Source organism: Chiloscyllium punctatum, chromosome 5, assembly GCF_047496795.1.
Source record: "Chiloscyllium punctatum isolate Juve2018m chromosome 5, sChiPun1.3, whole genome shotgun sequence".
Lineage (NCBI taxonomy): Eukaryota > Metazoa > Chordata > Chondrichthyes > Orectolobiformes > Hemiscylliidae > Chiloscyllium > Chiloscyllium punctatum.
The window spans coordinates 117,659,661-117,678,239 of record NC_092743.1 but is presented as its reverse complement, the minus strand read 5'-3'; the positions used below and the strand labels follow the sequence as shown (position 1 = coordinate 117,678,239).

The window sequence follows — 18,579 nt, the reverse complement described above, 5'->3', positions numbered from 1 at the left end:
GGAATAGATTTAGAACAAATTCAATAGCTCAAAATTCAGCATCTATGAGGCACAGTGGACCATCAGCAACAGCAGAATTGTACTCTACTGGTGGCTCAGTGGTTAGCACTGCTGCCTCACAGCGCCACGGACCCAGGTACAATTCCAGCCTCGGGTGACTGTGTGGAGCTTCCACATTCTCCCCGTGTCTGCATGGGTTTCCTCTAGGTGCTCTGATTTCCTCCCACAATCCAAAGATGTGTGGGTCATGTGAATTGGCCATGCTAAATTGCCCATAGTGTTAGGTGTATTAGTCAGGGATATATATAGGTAGGGGAATGGGTCTGGGAGGGTGACTCTCCAGAGGGTTGGTGTGGACTTGTTGAGCCAAATGGCCTGTTTCCATACTGTAGGGATCTAACCTAATCTAATAAACTAAACTACAATCTGTAATCTCATGACCTGACATATTCCTCACTCTGTAGTGCAATAGTACATGCCAGGAGCAGCACTAGGAAGACCCTAACACTGAGCTTTCAACCTGGTGAATTTTTAAAACAAGATTAAATACATGCTAAACAGTGAAAGGAGCATTTGGCAAACCAAACCAAGTGATCATACAACAAACAGATCAAATCAAAGCTCTGCAGTTCAATCTAATTTAATCGTGACTGGTGATGAATAATTAAACAGCCAAACGGAGGTGAAGCTGCATGGTCTTATGTCCCAATGACTGTCAGTTTTGTTCATGAATTACCTCTCCTTCATCACTGGAAAGACTTGCATTTATGTAGCACCTTTCATGACTATTGGATGTCTTATTGGCAATATATTTTTGAACAGTAATTACTATTGTAATGCTGGAAATGTGGTAGCTAATTTGGACACAGCAAACTCCCATCAATAGCAATGTGATAATGACCAGCTAATCAAATTTTGTGATGGTGCTGGAGAGATAAATATTGACCGGGACCCCACAATAACTTTCCTGTTCTTCAAAACAAAACATCTTTTACATCCACCTGAGAGAGCAGGCAGGCAGCGATTTGACATCTCATCTGAAAGACAGCTCCTCCTATTCCACAGCACTCCATAGCACTGCACTGGAAAGTTGGCCTTGATTTTGTGCTCACACTATTTTGTCTCAGAGGCAAGAGTGCTACCAACTGAGCCATTGCTGACACAGACAAGGCCAGAGGTAAGGCTGCTTACTGAAGATTATATCAGGCTCAGTTCCATACGTAGATCCTCAAACAGGAGCAGTTCAAGTTCAAAAGCAGCAAGACTTGGACAACATTCAGGTTTTGGATTTAAAAAAAATTAATTCATGGGATTTGCACGTCACTGACAAGGCCAATATTTGCAACCCATTCCTATTTGCTGTTCAGCTGTCTTCATGAACTGCTGCCATCTGTGGATACACCCGCTGTGCTGTAGACGGAAGGAAGTTCTAGGATTTTCACCCAGTAACACTAAAGGAGCAGAAATTTGTTTCTAGTCAGGTGCATGTGTTACTTGGAGGGGAACTTGCAATTTGGCAGTGTTTGCATGTATCTGCAGTCCTTGACCGACTCAATGATGCTGGTGGTGATGGTAGAAGTTCCATGTTTGGCTGTTACAATCAAAGAAGTTTTGGCAAGTTGCTGCAGAGCCTCACAGAGACGGTACACATTGCAGGTATTGGCTCATGGAGAGACCTAATGTTTAAGGTAGCACATGGCTTGCTGATCAGGTGGACCACTTTGTCCTGGATGGTACTGAACTCATTGAGTGGAACTGCACCCATCCAAAGAAGTAAAGTGTATTTCATCACACTCCTGACTTATTTCCTGTAGATGGTGAGCAGGTTTTGGTGAGTCAAGAAGTGAGTTACTCCATGCAGAATTCTCAGCCTTTGACCTACTCCTGTAGCCACAGCATTTATAAAGCTGGTCCAGTTCAAGTTCTGGTCAATGGTAACTCCCAGGATGTTGACGGTGTGGCATTCAGCAATGATAATGTTGTTGAATGTCAAGGACAAATCCTTAAATTCTATCTGATTGGAGATAGTCATTGCCTGTCACTTGTATGAGAGCTATGTTACTTACCACTTGTCAGCTGATGCCTGTTTGTTATCCAGTTTGTGCTATATTCGAGTACAAACTGCTTCAGTGTCTGAACGGTTTAAATACGTGCAACCATTAGCAAACCAAACTTACTTCTGACTTTACTTTGGATGGATGGTCATTGAGGATGGTCGGGCCTAGGACACTGCCCTGAGGTACCCTTGCAGTGATTTCCTATGGCTGAGGTGATTGATCTCCAAAAACTACAATCATCTTTTTTTATGCTGGGCATTACTCCAACTAAAGGCAGCTATATAATTAATGACAAGAGTGGTAACTCATCTCCTGAGTCTCCAAAATCAGAACCTGTAGGCAATTTACAAGGCACAAGTCAACAGAAAGGTAACTGACTCTCTATTTGTCTGGATAAGTGCAGCTCCAACAACAATCAACAAACTCAACACCATCCAAAAACAAAATCGGTCTGTTTGATTGGCATTCAGTCCTCTATTTTGAACATTCACTCCTTCCACCATGAATGCACCACAGCAACAATGTGCACTATCTATAAATGAGTTGTGCAGCTCACCAAAGTACCCTTCATCTTAGTTCAAACCTGCAACCTCTACCACTTGAAAAAGTCAAGGGATGCAGACACATGGGAATGTCATGTCTAGCGAGTTCCCCTCTAAGTCACACACCATCCTGACTTAGAACTTTGCCTCTACTCCAACACTGTCGCTTGGTCAAATTCCTGGTAATCGCTGCCTAACAGCACTGTGGTGAATGTACACACAAGGACTGCAGCAGTTAAATAAGGTGGCTCATCAGCACCTTCTCAAGAGCTGGTAGGGATGGGTAACAAACGCTGACCTAGCCAGCAATCTTCACTTGACAGAACAAATTAAATAGCAACCCATAGGCCACTTGGTGTGAGATATTGTCAAACGTAGGCAAGGTCAGGGGACCATTAGTGAATCAGTTGTGATTAATTACTACTGGATAGTTACTTTTACTGATGGCAGTTTTTTTTTGTGAAGTAAATGCCATTTCCCAAATTCCTCTGATATAAAGTGACCTCAAATGCTCTGAATTACTAATCCAGTCCTTTGGATTATCAAGCCATTGACACAATTAATTTACTACCATACTGACACAAACAATAGGGACCAATATCATTTCAAATGTTCCAGAAATAAAAGCACATGATGGAATAGGTAGATCATTAAAGAAAGAGAATATAAGATGTCTAAAGTGAAACAAATCTTACTGAAGGATAAGTTCATTGCACAACCCTAAGTGAACATTCCTATGTTGTAGTGTTGAAAAGCTGACTGTCTGCTGATATCAGTTTTTCCACAAGTGTGGAATTTTTCTCTAATCTTTGTCTCACAGCATTGCCAGTTACTTTCTCCATATTTTTAAACAGAAAGCTTTGAAAGGTTAACCTAGAAGTGTCTTTGCTGTGGGTAAATATGCAAAATTCACTTCGATTTAATAAAGTGACTTGTCCCGAGGATTTGAAACAAACATTTTCTCATTTTGGAATAAACAATAACAGCTATTAGATCAACATTAACCTGAATAGAGTTGAGACTGTGGTGCTGGAAAAGCAAGCAGGTCAGGCAGCATACAAGGAGCAGGAGAATCGATGTTTCAGACAAAAACCCTTCATCAGGAATTCCTAATGAAGGGCTTTTGCCCGAAATTTAGATTTTCCTGCTCCTCAGATGCTGCCAAACCTGCTGTGCTTTTCCAGCACCACAGTCTCAACTCTTGTCTCCAGCATCTGCAGTACTCACTTTCGCCTAGTTGATATTAACCTGAATAGTTCAACTGTTAACAAAAATACAGAAAATGCAGAAACATACTCAGCAGGTCAGGCAACAGCTGTAAAGAGGGTAACAGTTAACAATATTCTTTTAAAATTTCAGGTTGAGGCCCTTCCATCAGAATTGAGAAAAGTTAACCTATAAGTGAATGGGACAAGGTCATGGAAAGCCTGTGATAAGGTGGATGTCAGGGGAGACTGAATGAAGGAAGAGTTAGTCAAACAGGGCCAAAGGGAATGATGGTGATACAAGAAACAAAGAGGAAGTGTCACTCGACCTGAAACATTAAATCTTGATTTCTCTCCACTGATGCTACCAGACCTACTGAGCTTTTCCAGCAATTTCTATTTTTGTTTCAGAAACAAAATATGTGTCTAGGACTAATTTTTCAGTCATTCGCTCTTTCCAGTCTTATCCCCTTTCACAGGCATTCCTTTAATTTGAGTCGCACCCACTCCTTACTCAAAGCCTGTTCGGTCTCTAGGTTTACCCAATTCCGATGCAAGATGCTTGATCTGAAAGTTGGGGCTGAATTTTCCCAGTTTCTGAATGATGTGGACAATGGAGAATAATTTGGGAGAACACAGTGAAAATGCAGAAAAGGAAACAGAAATTGCTGGAAAAACTCAGCAGGTCTCAGTCCTGAAGAATTCAGTTTTGAAGAAGGGCCACTGGACCCGAAACACTAACTCTGATTTCTCTCCACAGATGCTCCCAGACCCGCTGAGATTTTTTTCAGCAATTTCTGTTTTTGTTTTTGTTTCTGTTGTTGATTTCCAGCATCCATTGTTCTTTCAGGTCTTATGGGGAAAAAAATGACTTTTCTCTCATCAAAGAAAAAAAAGTACAGTTTTCTGTTTAAGATTTTCATGGCTGCATTGGAAATATCTAGTAAGTGGAGAGTACCTATTCCCATGATTTAATATCTCACTATTTCCTAATCCCATTTCATTTGTATGCAGGTTGCTGTTTCTCACCAGATCCCAGTGAGAAACTCGATAGTGCCTTTCCAGGCATGACAGTCAGAGTGGGTATTTGGCAGGCACTGGTGTCTTCACCAGGCCTCAACCTTGGCCAATGTTACCCAATAGGGCGGCACGGGGGCTCAGTGGTTAGCATGGCTGCCTCACAGTGCCAGAGACCCGGGTTCAATTCCCCTCAGGCAACTGTCTGTGTGGAGTTTGCACATCTTCCCCGTGTCTGCGTGGGTTTCTTCCGGGCGCTCCGATTTCCTCCCACAGTCCAAAGATGTGCAGGTTAGGTGAATTAGCCATGCCAAATTACCCATAGTGTTAGGTGAAGGAGTTAATGTAGGGGAATGGGTCTGGATGGGTTGCTCTTCGGAGGGTCGGTGTGGACTTGTTGGGCCAAAGGGCCTGTTTCCACACTGTGAGTAATCTAATCAAATATCTTAGAGAATGCTCCACAGGAGTGACTGTCTGCATCCTCCATCCATGGAGGTTGGCAAAACGCCAGCATAACCACATCAATATGGCACACCTTGAAGTAATTTCACAACTGCATTGGGGAGCTCAACAACTCCCTTCATTGCAATGTTGCTGTGAGGCTGCTTTGCACTGGATTAGGGAACATCTCTGAACTCTTAGCTCTTAGCCTCCATGCAACTCCTCAAATTTGACACAGTCAAAATATGAGATAATTTATCCATTTCTCTCTCCATAGATATAGCTGAACTGCTGAGCCTGTCTAACATTTTCTGTTTTACTTTCAGATTTCTAGCATCTGCAGCATTCCACTTTTTGATTAGTTCAAATATTAAGTCCACTTTGATGGATGAGGAAGGGAGCAATTGTATAAGTGTCCTGTTTTGGGGTGATATAATTGACATAAGTATTAAAACATAAAATTTCATTGAAACAGAAAGGCAAGTTATAAACTCATACTCATTTATACTTACCACTTTTACTAGATAATATGGTGCACACTTACTGCAGAATGCTCCAAATCACTACATGTGCAGTATCATGGGCCAACCAGCCACAGAGAAAACAATAGAAGTGAGGTAGATTAATGATAGGTTAGCCAGAGTGACCTCTCTCCATTTGCCACGCTCATTCTGGACCTGTTATGTAACGTTCATAAGATTTTACAATGCTTTATTAGAGCAAACTTTCGGTGATTAATGCACATAGGCATGGGTCAGATGTAGGGCTGCAATATGGTCACCCAGATTCCTGACTAATATTGACTAACAGAAATCTTAACACTGACAACACAGCTTTAGAGCCTTAATCCAGAGAAGGAGATGTAATTTATAGAAGAAAATGAGAGAAATTTACTGATATTTTGCCTATAAGTCTGCAAAGGTCTGGCAATGAATAAAGAGACACTGGCACTTAAAGGCTGGTTCACACTTGATGAATGGCAATGTAGTCAGTGATGCACTGTAGATACTTTATGCTGAGTACACGTCAGCCTTTTCAGACTGGGCTTGAGCAACTGTGGAGGCTTGGAAATGTTCTTTGTTTAGAAGTCAAATATATGTTACAAACTTCTGTGGAAATCAAACAATAATTGTATTTATATAGCTCCTTCAATGTTGGAAACTGACTGCCCAAAGCTGCAAAAATGGACACAGAGCCAATATAGAGGACATTAGGACAGTTAACTCAAAGTTTGTTCGAAGAGATAGGTTTTAAGGAAGATCATTTAGGATAAGTGGAAAAGTTTAGGGAGGAAATTCCACAGCGTACGGCATACATGATTAAAGATATGGTTGTCAGTGGGATGAGGGAGGAATGCAATGAAGGAATTGGATGAGGTGCAAAGAGACAGAATCAAAGAACAGAGAGTTATTTGCTGTTTACAGGGATGGAGAACGTAAGAGCAATGAGGTAGCAGGGGGACTGAAATATGAGGACTTTAATTTCAAGGTACTTGTAGAGGCAGTGCCAAAGATAAATGAACAGATGTGAAGCAAGTCAAGACTAGACTAGATTCCTTATAGTGTGGAAACAGGCCTTTCGGCCCAACAAGTCCACACCGACCCTTCGAAGAGTAACTCACCCAGACCCAATACCCTCTGACTAATGCATCTAACACTATGGGCAATTTAGACGGGTCAATTCACCTGACCTGCGCATCTTTGGACTGTGGGAGGAAACCGGAGCACCCGGAGGAAACCCACGCAGGCACAAGGAGTATGTGCAAACTCGACTCAGTCACCCAAGACTGGAATGGAATCTGGGTCCCTGGCACTGTGAGGCAGCAGTGCTAACCACTGAGCTGCCGTGCCACCCCCTAGATATGGTGTCAAGATATGGCGTCTTGGATAAGTTTAAGGCTTTGAAAAGTGGAAGATGAAAGGCCAGCCAGGAATAAATCATAGTAGTTGAGTCTTGAAGTAATGAAAACTTGGATGTGGAGAGTAGATGTGATAAAGAGGAATCAAAGGTTGTTCCAAAGGATCCATGCAGGGAAATTGTGGCCTCTCCAGGTCTGGATGTTGGACAAGCAGGTTGGCAACACAGAGGCAGTGGAGAGGTCGAGAGTTGTGGGAGTGAGGAATATCTGGGTCTTGATAGTATACATGTGGCCTAGATGCAAATGTAGGTGGAAAATGGACTACAGATAATAAGTTGATATAGGTCTATAATTACAGCACTAAGAAAGACAAAACAACTTAGAGCAGGAAACAGTGAGTAATCTGCACTTGATCACAAATGATGATCTAAGGCTATGTATGTACCAAAGCTAATTTACTTTTTGATTGATAGCAATAAGAGAAGCAAGGTCAATCAGAATCAGCATAACTGTTAGAATAATTTGGATTCTTGGTGCAGAGCAGATGTTCTGTTAGTCTGGTGTGATTGAGTCTCAACAACTGTTCCGGCTGAAATATTCAGCCTAAGTCCGAACATTTCCACTGCTTGTTCTTTTTTTATTAAATAATAGGATACATTTCCTAGTTAGCAGGTAATCTAGGTAATCATTTCCACATGGAGCCTTTGCATTGTTTGAACAAAGACAAATGCCTTCAACGTGAGCCAGTGATTCTAAATAAAGGCAAACCAATACAATTATGGAGGACGAAAAAAATCTAGCAAGCAACAGGAGAAAATCTGTAAGTAATAAAACAGCCTCCAAAATAAATATAACATGGAAAAATGAAAAACTATGAATTTAGTCTGAATCTTATAGGGATCTGAATAACATGACCGTGTCACGATTTGTGACAGCATCAGATGAGAAACTGCCCAGGTTTCTCTCAATACTGGAAACATCTCAAGTCATCAATTATCATTTTGACAAGCAGCAAGTCTTTCACTAGGCAGGGATGAGTTGCCAATTGAAAAGGTTATTGCATGTTAAATGATTCATTAATGAGCTTCCTATTTTACGAAATGAGCCAAAAACGCTAGATGTTGAGAAACCCCACCAGAGGATCTGGAGCGAGTGACGTTGCTACTGCAGCTCACGGCTTATGCCTCCAATTTCTTTCCATCACAGGATGGATCAGGAATCTTTGCTGCTATTACTACCTGCCACTGATATGTGTTGGAAGGCTTTGTAGATCAAAACTTAACCTGTTTTGCTGCAAAATGGACACATCTTCCTAGTTAATCAAGCCCTGAAGTTGCACTTGAACCCAAAGTCTACCTGTTGTGTCGCAAGATCTCCAACCAGTTTCCTACGAATCAGGATTAATTGTGTATTTCATCGTGATTGTGAAAGGAACTAGATAAGTGCAAATCTTTCTCATTTTTGTAACCCAGTAATTGTGAAGTTGCCAGAGTGTATAGGAAGATAAAATACCTTTTCCTGTCTTAGCTTTTCCCTTCATAGCTGTGCTCTCTCTGGACAGTTAAACTTGTCACATATATAGAATGACACTTCATTAAGGTTCCAGGTTTAACGTGAGTGTAGAATTTTTTTGGTATTGCATCAATGCAATATGTACGTGGTGTAAATTGGATTGTTCAGGGTGAATTAACTCCAAAGTAAAGTGAACTGGGTTGCTAACGTAAGAGTTTCAAACAAGTGGCAGTTTAGATCCTGACTTTGAATTTGGGCTACATTTACACAGTTGTGTGATATAAAGTAAAATCACCTTTATGATCACATGTCCATTGTCATTTAAACACAGCCCGATCATGATTCAAAGTGAAATCATCGTGGATGGGAGTCTACCAGACTTAGGTTAAAATATAAATGAGGTCATTCCTCCTTGATTAATTCCAGGATATTTAGAACATTTACTACATCAAGTTCCATTGAAAACCAGATGGCAGGAGAAGTGGGTTTTTTTGCCGATTAATAAAAATAAAGAGCAGTTTATTTCGGTTCAGGGGGAACAGAAGGGACTCTGAAGCATTTGCCAATGCCAAGTTTAAGAATCATCCTCTTGATGTAGTTTGATGAGCTGCTGTCATTCTGCTGCCAGTCGCATCCTCATCATCACAGGACTTTCAGAATCTCGTTCTGTGCGTGCTGTATTCTGGAACAGATTAGAGGAACTTGTCTCCAAAGATGATGATGCAGGGTTGCTTGTATTTGGAGGGGGTGATCCTTCCAACCAGGAGATCTTCAGTGGGTTACTTGTTAGCCCTGTCTCATTTTTAAAAGCAAGCTCAGCAGTCTTGGTTGAGGAGAATTCCACATTAGCAGATCCTTTCTTTTTTCTAGATATGAGCAAGTTCAAAACCTCACCGTACTTGTTTAAAATTGAGAGGAGGTATTCATGAGAGTAGCCATCATTTGATTCGTCATCCTTCTTACACTTCCATTTCAGTTTCTGTTTAGGGGTTGAGTTGTTTACAGAATCAGTTCGGACATCACTTTTAATGGTCAGAGTATTGAGTACAGGAGTTGGAAGGTCATATTGCGGCTCTACAGGACTTTGGTTAGGCCGCTGTTGGAATATTGTGTGCAATTCTGGTCTCCTTCCTATCGGAAATATGTTGTGAAACTTGAAAGGGTTCAGAAAAGATGTACAAGGATGTTGCCAGGATTGGAGGAGTTGAGCTAGAGGGAGAGGCTGAACAGGCTGGGGCTGTTTTCCCTGGACTGTCGAAGATTGAGGAGTGACCTTATAGTGGTTTACAAAATCATGAGGATGGATAGGATAAATAGACAAAGTCTTTTCCCTGGGGTGGGGAGTCCAAAACTAGAGGGTATAGGTTTAGAGTGAGAGGGGAAAGATATAAAAAAGACCTAAGGGGCAGCTTTTTCACACAGAGGTGGTACGTATATGGAATGAGCTGCCAGAGGAAGTGGTGGAGGCTAGTACAATTGCAACATTTAAGAGGCATTTGGATGGGTATATGAATAGGAAGGGATAGGAGGGATTTCGGCCGGGTGCTGGCAGGTGGGACTAGATTGGGTTGGGATATCTGGTCAGCCTGGACGGGTTGGACCGAAGGGTCTGTTTCCATGCTGTACATCTCTATGACATTATGACTCTATCAGATCCTAGCAGCCTCTACTCTCTCTCGAGCAGTATTTGTTCTTTGACAAGCCTCTGCTGTTCCTCTAAACGTATGGAGCCCTTTTCCCTTAGCCTGGCAATCACTTCATCTAAATTCTTTGCAATCTTAATTTCCTCTGCTTCATTGAGCTGGGCTTCTCTTTCATGGGCCTCCAAGTCAAGCTTCACTTTATTTCTCTTGCACTCGAGTTTCTGGTTCCTCTCTGCTGCCCGCTTTTTCACTTTTCTGATTTTATCATAGGCTGCCTTTGCAGCTGCCTCTGTCAGACCTTCCAGCGCCTGGGATAACTGATGGAACAATTTCACTGCCTTGGGATTATCTGGGTTCTTGTCTGGGTGACATTCCAAAGCCTTCTGTCTGCATGCATTCTTCATCTCTTTACCATTGGCATCCTCACGAACCCCCAGCAATGAGCAGAGGTCGAACTGCAGGATTGCTTTAGCTGCCATTGTTCCTCACATTAAAGGTAATCTAATCCGAGGCAGTGATTTTGGCCTTTCCTTTTATCCCGACAGTGAACAAAACACCAGAAGTGTTTTAATCCAGATAGTTTACCACTGAAGTTAAAATGCTTCTTTTTATCAACCAGCCAGGCAAGTTCAGGAGATTAGATAAAGGATGGTGTTTGTGAGCAAACTATTTACATTCATCCACTTTAGAAACTGAGTTCAATGACTCTTTAAACCCTTCTCTCCATCAACTGTCAATTCTTGAAGTTCAACAAACTGGAAAATGAACAATCTTCCAAACATAGTCAACAGGAATTTTCACAATTGGAAAACAAGTTGACTTTGTTGTCTATAACTCATACCATTTTCCATTTTATTTGAAGTTATAGTGGGTCTTTTTTTTATTTGGATCAACATCATTTTGAAAGCTGATGTAAACTACAGCTTCATTGAGGTTTTCATGCAAAATGCAACGTAATCCTCTGAGACCTCTTGTTGCTGTTTCATTTTGCCAGTGGACTGATGATGAAGGGATTCATTGATCTGCACTCAGAATTGTCGAGAGGTTCAAGGAAATAACTGAAAGAGAAGTCAGTCGTTAAGGTGGGAGAAAGGTAGCAAGGCAGAGGAAAAATGCTTGAGACTGCAAGCTTATGGTGGTGTCGGAGAGCGACTGCAACAAACTGTTTACAGGAGCAAAGGTAAATGCAAGGTGAAGGATTGGATAAAATTAAAGAACTATGGTGCGCTGAGGCCATGGGTTGACTTGGAGATGAACACAATATCGTTCAAACAGACGAGGGCAATGACGGTTGATGTGACGGAAGTGTGGGACCAAAACCTGTGAATTAATTTGGAGTTTCTGTTTGTGGAATTGAAAAGAACATTGGTGAATTTGAGCTGTGAGCACCAGAATTAGGAGCAGGAGTAAGGTATTCTGCCCTCAAGACAGCTCTGCCATTCGATAAATTGATCAGATTGCAGCCTCAACTCTACTTTCCTAACTGTTCCCAATAACCACATCACCGCCCCGTCAATCAAAAATCTATCTTTGCTTCGAATATATTCAAAGACCCAGGTCCAAGTCTGTCTGGGGAAGAGAATTCCACAAACTAATGGCCTTCTGAAAGAAACGAACATTAATCTCAGTGTTTAATAGAAGATCCCTAATTTGATATTGTGCCCCAGCTCGAGACACCTTTTGAGCTAATGTAGAGACAGTGAACAGGGGATTGAGAACTTCTAGAATCCCCTACAGTGTGGAAGCAGGCCACTTCGCCCAACAAGTCTACACTGACGCTCCAAACAGCATCCCACCCAGACCTGCCCCATCCCTGTAATCCCATGTTTCCCATGGCTAATCCACCTAGCCTGCACATAGAGTTATAGAGTCCTAGAGATGAACAGCATGGAAACAGACCCTTCGGTCCAACCCGTCCACGCTGACCAGATATCCCAATCCAATCTAGTCCCACCTGCCAGCACCTAGCCCATATCCCTCCAAACCCTTCCTATTTCCCTGGACACTTTGGGCAATTTAACATCTAACCTGCACATGTTTGGACTGTGCACCCAGACGAAACCCACCCAAACACACAGAGAATGTGCAAACTTCACGCAGACAGTTGCCCAAGGCTGGAATCAAACTCAGGTTCCTGGTGCTGTGAGGCAGCAGTGCTAACACTGAGCTACCGTGCAATCCAGTGGAGATAGGTGGGGATGTGGATGTATAGGCAAGGAATGAGGTATTGGCATTGGGGCCAAAATATCTTTCTGAGAACTCAATTCAGGATTAGGTGGGATACCATGGGAGTTGAAACTCAGGTTCAGTTGCAAGGGAGCAGGCTGAAATGAAGAATATCCCGTGATATTCCCGGGAGGAAACAAACGGAATGGGCACAGTGTCTGTATGGAGCTAAAATCAGAAATCCCAATTCACTTCCTGGGGGCAGTGTGATCATAAATCAATTCATTGGCGAAATAGACTCTCCCATTGTTTCTCAGGCTGATGAATAAACACAGTGATTCACCTGCGCATGTGGGTAGCACTCTTTAAATTCCAGTAAAAATAAAGGAACGTCACATTATACTCCTGGAACATTTGGCATATCCAGCTTAAAACATAAATTCAGAGCATACGGACTGACCTAATTCCCAATACAACATTGTTTCATTAGTGTAAATATAAATTCACCTTCACGTTGACTGAAGACCAGGAAGAACATTAACTTTTTTCTATTAAAACAGAAACCAGGAAGATGTGCAAGAATTCATCAATTTGTAAAGCTATTTCAATAAAATCTCAGTTCTGTTTAAAACCGGCATCTGTGTTGTAACAATATATTTGCAAATGCCTCTCCCACGGCACCTCTTCATGGCTGTGTGGTGAGTACTGGCAGCCTGAGGTGAGCTAACACATATCAGTGACCTGCCAATTCTGCTAAATAGTTAAAGCAAGCCACTTGCAAACTTGAGTTGCTACCACACAGTTCTGCAGCCTGTGCCACAGAAATCACAGAAGCCTTTGAATTAGGAAATCCTTTCCATGTCCTCATCCAATCCTCATTCCCTAAAGTACAAACACTCCTTTTTACCATACCAGCTCAGTTTGCTTTTGGGAAGCTGGTTAAACAAAGTATTGATGAGATACAAGGCAAAAACGAATGAGAACATGGAAAGGTTAAAACATTTCCAAACTGAAACGCTTTTATTTTGTATTACTGGATTTTAGTCACAGTATAGACTGAACGCTTAAAATTTCCCAAATACAAAGTGAATTTCTGTTACATGAGACAAGAAATTTAAAAAAAGGAATTAAGATGCACACTGCTGTTACAACTTGCCCCTGACTCCCCACTCCTCTCCCTCCTGCTGGTCCTTACCTTCTAGAACCTGGGCGGCGTTGGTCATTCTGCAACACCAGAGAAAAAGGAACATCTGGGTCAGGGTGGTCTTGCAGAACCTGCCACACACGCACAGAAAGAGAGAGAGAAGGGAGGAGGAACCACAGAGCAAGTTAGCAAAAAGCAAGTACTAAACATTAAACAGAGGCTAGGGGGGAGACGGTGTGGTGGGTACAGTCCTTTACCTGTAGTCCATGTCTAATATGAGGAGAATGACCCAGTTATGGCCACATCGATAGAAATGAAGGAGCCCGCTTCAGCCGCGACTGAGTGACAAAAGCCTGCGACTGAGACTCTCTCTAACACACACAGTGTAATCCGAGCCCTCTCTCTCTCTCTCTCTCTAAGGAGAGATACAGACAGCCGTCTGACGGCCCCAGGCTGGATCCCCCCTCCAGCCGGACCTCCCTCTTTCCCCACCTCCCGGCACGGAAAATCCCTCCTCCCAGCCCTGACCCTTCTCATTCAGTCGGAGAGTAACCAGAGCATGGGAGCAGCCCGGCACCAGACCAAGCATCTTTCGTTAACTGGAGGGGGCAACCGCTTCACTGTCAACGCTGCAAGACTCGATACTAACCAACTAGCAATCAAACCAAGGCTACAAACACTAAACACAGTTAGCACTAAAACTAACCAGAAACATGCTTAGGAGAAAACTAGCAAGCAGTAAAAGTGACCAGCTAACATCAAACCCAAACTGCAAACACCAAACATAGTTAGCAGTAAATCTCACCAGAAATACCCATCCCCCGCGAACCGGCAACCAGCATTAAACGCGGGTTGCAAACATTAAATACACCTCCTTTCAATATGAAACAAAAGTACTTCCGACTTCCCTGAAGAAGGACCACCGGACCTGAATCAATAACTCTGCTTAAAAACCGAAAGAACTGTGGATGCTGTTAAATCAGAAACAAAAACAGAAGTTGCTGGAAAAGCTCAGCAGGTCTTGCAGCATCTTTGCAGAGAAATCACAGTCAACTTACGTGTCCAGTGACCCTTCGTCAGAACTCTGTCCTCTGTTCTGAGGAAGGATCACCGACCCAAAATGCTAACTCTGCTTTCTCTCCACAGATGCTGTCAGACCTGCTGAGTTTTTCCAGCATCTCCTGTTTTTGGTTCTGATTTCCAGCATTCACAATTCTTTTTTTAAACAGTCTTTGTCAGCTCCTCTGGATGAAGGGTGCCTTACCTCAGCTCTGATTTGCTGGGTTTCAAGATAGCTGCTAAACCCTACATGCAATCTACCCATTCTGTCACATCCAGGGCAGGTGGTGGCTTGTAGGATTGGGTAAGTGGGTGGCTTGGAGGTTTCTGAATTTTCTCTGGCCTCAACTTCATCTCTGCCTCTGCTTGTTCCCAAAATAACTCAATGTGTTCAGTACCATCCCAAATTAACCTCTTCCACTTTGATTGGTCACAAGTCTATGGACTCCCATGAGCCAGCAGGGTATTTTCACCTCTTCAGGGATGCATTGAGGACATCCTTGAAGCATTCCTGCTGTCCTGGGAATCTCCTGCTGTGACTAATTTCCAAGTAGTGCAGTTTCCTGGGGAGTCCAGTTTCTGGTACAAGAACAACTGATGCAGTGGAGCTGGTTTAGCCTCGAAGTTAGAACATTGGCTTGGGGGAGAAAGTTACTGTTGGACCATATTTCTTGCCACTGAATCTGGGAGAAGGCACCCCTCAGGTTATACCTCTCCAGTACTTTGAGGAGCCTGTTGTATGTGTCTATGTCTTCAATGCATATTAGAGTACAGGGATCACTTATGCATGATCAACCATGAGCTTAGTTTGAAATTCTGGTCCTCAAATACTCTCTTCTTCAGTTCGCCCAAGGTTAAACTAGCACATTGGAGATCAACATCCTTTTTACCAAAACCAACTAGTTGAAGCCAAAGCCAAGTAGTAAATAGTATATATAGGTCATAGAGAAACATGCATCCATGTTAATTTAGACAGGTACTTATGCCAAATAACTGCATAAACTTATTTGTACCTTTGTTACCTCTACTCTTGACTATTCCATTGCACCCTTGGCTGATCACCCACATTCCACCCTTTCCAAACTTAAGGTCATCCAAATTTCTGCTGCCGTGTCCCAACACACATCAAGTCACACTATATATTGGATGACCTACATTCGTCCCCAGTTAAACAACATGGTTTTAAAATTCTCAATCATTTTCAAATTCCCCAAGGCTTTGTACCTCTTGCCACTATGGCCAGTCAGAGTCGGGGTTCAGCGGCAGAGTTTATTGTACAAGGAAATACCGGAGCTCTGGGGAGAGAAAGACACCAACAGCTCATTGGTCAGCTGCGAGACTTCTCTCCCCCTGGAGCACAGGTCAAGATACTTTTATACATTTTGTAATATAATAAGTCAGTGATGAGGTTATTGTCCCTGTAACATAGTTTGTTTGTTGTAAACATTGCAGAGTCTATGATCGTTTCAGTGCAGTCATTGTCAGTTCCAGCGCAGCCTTTGTTAATTTCAGTGTGGTCATTGTCAGTTTCAGTGCAGACATTGTCAGTTTCAATGTCTGCACAGAAGTCCATTGCTGTAGTAATGGGCACCAATCGCTCTTCCTGAGAAGGACAATTACTGCAGCCCTGGCTATTAGCACTTTGTATTGAGTCCGTATCACACTGTTAACATTTCTATCAAAGGTGTTGGCTGGACCCGGAAACTTCGGCAGGCAGTGTATGCTACACATGTGTATTCTCTCCCCCACCCGCCTTAAACTAATCAACTAGGTTGTGAGTGCATTGTGCTGGCATTCTGGTGGCCCCAGGCAGTGTCTGTGTTTGGTCTGCTGGGGTCTCTCTCCATATTGTGGTCCAGCGGCCATCTTGTGTGTGAAGTGGCCAACTTATGGCTCAGTGGCTATCTTGTGGCCATCACCCTGCCCTGTGCCATCTCCCAATTCACCACCAACTCTTAAATCTCTTCCTGTCCACAACTCTCTGTCAGAGCTGCATGAGAAGGACAGGGGTAGTTGTTGCACCACATGCAAGTCACACAACATCCTGACTTGGAAATATATTGCTGTTCCTTCACAAGCATTGGGTCAAAATTCTGGAACTCCCTTCCTAAGGAGATGTCGCTAGCCAGCATGGATTGCAGCACATTGAGAAGTTCACTACCAGGAGAATTCTCAAGGGACATTAAAGACAGGCAACAAAGGCTAACTCATGATAGAAGTTTTAAAATGCTAATGCCAAAACTATAGCGAATATAACCAAGTAAACTAAAAGCCTGCAGCGAGCACCAAAGCAAAATCAGAAAAAGGGAATAAAAAGAATAGTAAATACTAAAATCTGAAATCCCTACAGTGTGGAAGTAGGCCACATGGCCCATCAAGTCCACACCAACCTTCCGAAGAGCCACCCATCCAGACCCTGTCACCCCCATAGTTAACTCACCTAGCCAGCACATCCCAGGACTCTATGGACAGGTTAGCATGCAACTCCACCTAACCTGCACATCTTTGGACTGTGAGAGAACACCAGAGGAAAGTCCACACAGACAGGCACCTGAGGGTAGAATCGAATCCAGCTCCTTGGCGCTGTGTGGCAGCAGTGCTAGCCACTGAGCTGCCATGCTGCCCTAGCAGTCAGAAAATGCTGAGAATACCAGGAGGTATTGCCCAGCCCCTATAAAGGTTAATGTCTGTTGTGTGGGCTCTTGTACTGTGCTGCAGTAAGCACTGAATAAGCAGGCCATGATTATGCATGACTTCTTGATGAACTACTTGGAGGCCTATTGGGCTATACTAACTCAGTCATTTTAAAGACTGAGATACAGAAGAGTACCAGACATATCACCTCAGACTGCTCACTCAGTACATATAAATGATAGGGGCTTGGATGACCAAGAGAACTGAGTAACCTTTTTCTCACAAAAGCATATGCAGTTGCTGGAGTGCACATGCATTTGGGTCCATTTGGGTCACTTGCTTCTGGTTCTCATGCCAGCAATGTTCAAACCACATGATAACATTCAAAGGCATTGGGAGAATACCATGTGATCCCTAATGTGTTAAGAAGAAGATCTACCTCTATTCTCTCAAAGTGTAGTTAGGTTGGAGAATACATGCTGACCTTATCAGTGACACCAACATATCGAGGAATGAATTTTTAAAAAGAGTCAGCAAAAAGAACAAAGCAGCTAGTAACAGCGCACACCAAAACTGTCAGTGCCAAGCACTAAACACAAGTCAATGCCAAAATAATCAGCTGAACTCTTAAGAGACCAGGCAGTGGTTTCATCAGGCTTCAAGAACTCTGGAAACTGTAAAGGATCTAGTTAACAGAACATTAAATTTAATATAAGGCAGTGGAAATTACCACGCCAAATCTAGCACATGATAGGAAATGTTGTCTTTCAAATGATACATACAGGTAAGACTACCCTCTCATGTAGACGTGAGGATGCTGCAGGATAATGTCGAAAAGGTCAAGGGAATTCCATTTATTGCTCTGGCAAATATCTATTCCTCAAATAATATCAGAAAACCAATTATCTCATCATTATAACTACTGCTGCTTCTACAACTTTACAGACCACAAATTGCCTGTAATCCTTCCTACATTACAACAGTGGGCGGACATCTTCAAAAGTGACTTGGCTTGTAGACATAGTTGTGAAAGGCACAATATAAAGACAACACTTTCTTCTTTCCTTCCTTTCTGTAACAACGATTAGATCTGATTCTGAGATGCAGAAGGCCCAGCAAGAACCTGTGCTCAGAGAGAGCAGACAATGTTCATTTGAGGGCAAGGATTACTGACTGTCACTCCTTGCTGGGTTCCATTTGTCTGGATCACTGCATCACTGGATTGTTGGATTCAGTCTCCCCCAGTGCTCTGTCACTACCTCTTAGTTCTATGAGAATCATTTTGGTTTGAAGTAAGTTGT

At 42.7% G+C, this 18,579-nt stretch overlaps 2 protein-coding genes across 2 annotated transcripts in view; both read right to left on the bottom strand.

Annotated features, from left to right (window-relative positions):
• LOC140477383 (collagen alpha-1(XV) chain-like) overlaps positions 1–14,024 on the bottom strand; it is a 262,607-nt gene extending 248,583 nt beyond the window's left edge. Inside the window, exons 1-2 of the mRNA XM_072571192.1 lie at positions 13,843–14,024; positions 13,637–13,716 (exon numbers count right to left, since the gene is read on the bottom strand). Of these exons, the coding sequence (XP_072427293.1) occupies positions 13,637–13,716; positions 13,843–13,853 (91 nt within the window). The 5' untranslated portion in view covers positions 13,854–14,024. The remainder of the gene's footprint in view (positions 1–13,636; positions 13,717–13,842) is intronic.
• On the bottom strand, positions 9,246–10,679 carry LOC140476778 (dnaJ homolog subfamily C member 17-like). Its single transcript, XM_072569580.1, has 2 exons — positions 10,303–10,679; positions 9,246–9,654 (listed from the first exon to the last, which is right to left on the bottom strand). Exons 1-2 carry the CDS (start codon positions 10,677–10,679, stop codon positions 9,246–9,248), a joined length of 786 nt encoding a protein of 261 aa, XP_072425681.1.
• Positions 14,025–18,579: the final 4,555 nt, after the last annotated feature.

What these genes read in the sequence shown, in the direction of transcription:
- LOC140476778 (XM_072569580.1), bottom strand. Translation starts at nt 10,679, where the DNA reads ATGAAGAATGCATGCAGACAGAAGGCTTTGGAATGTCACCCAGACAAG. An exon ending in CAAATACTGCTCGAGAGAGA is followed by an intron (nt 9,655 to 10,302) that starts GTAGAGGCTGCT and finishes GACCATTAAAAG; the next exon opens with TGATGTCCGAACTGATTCTG.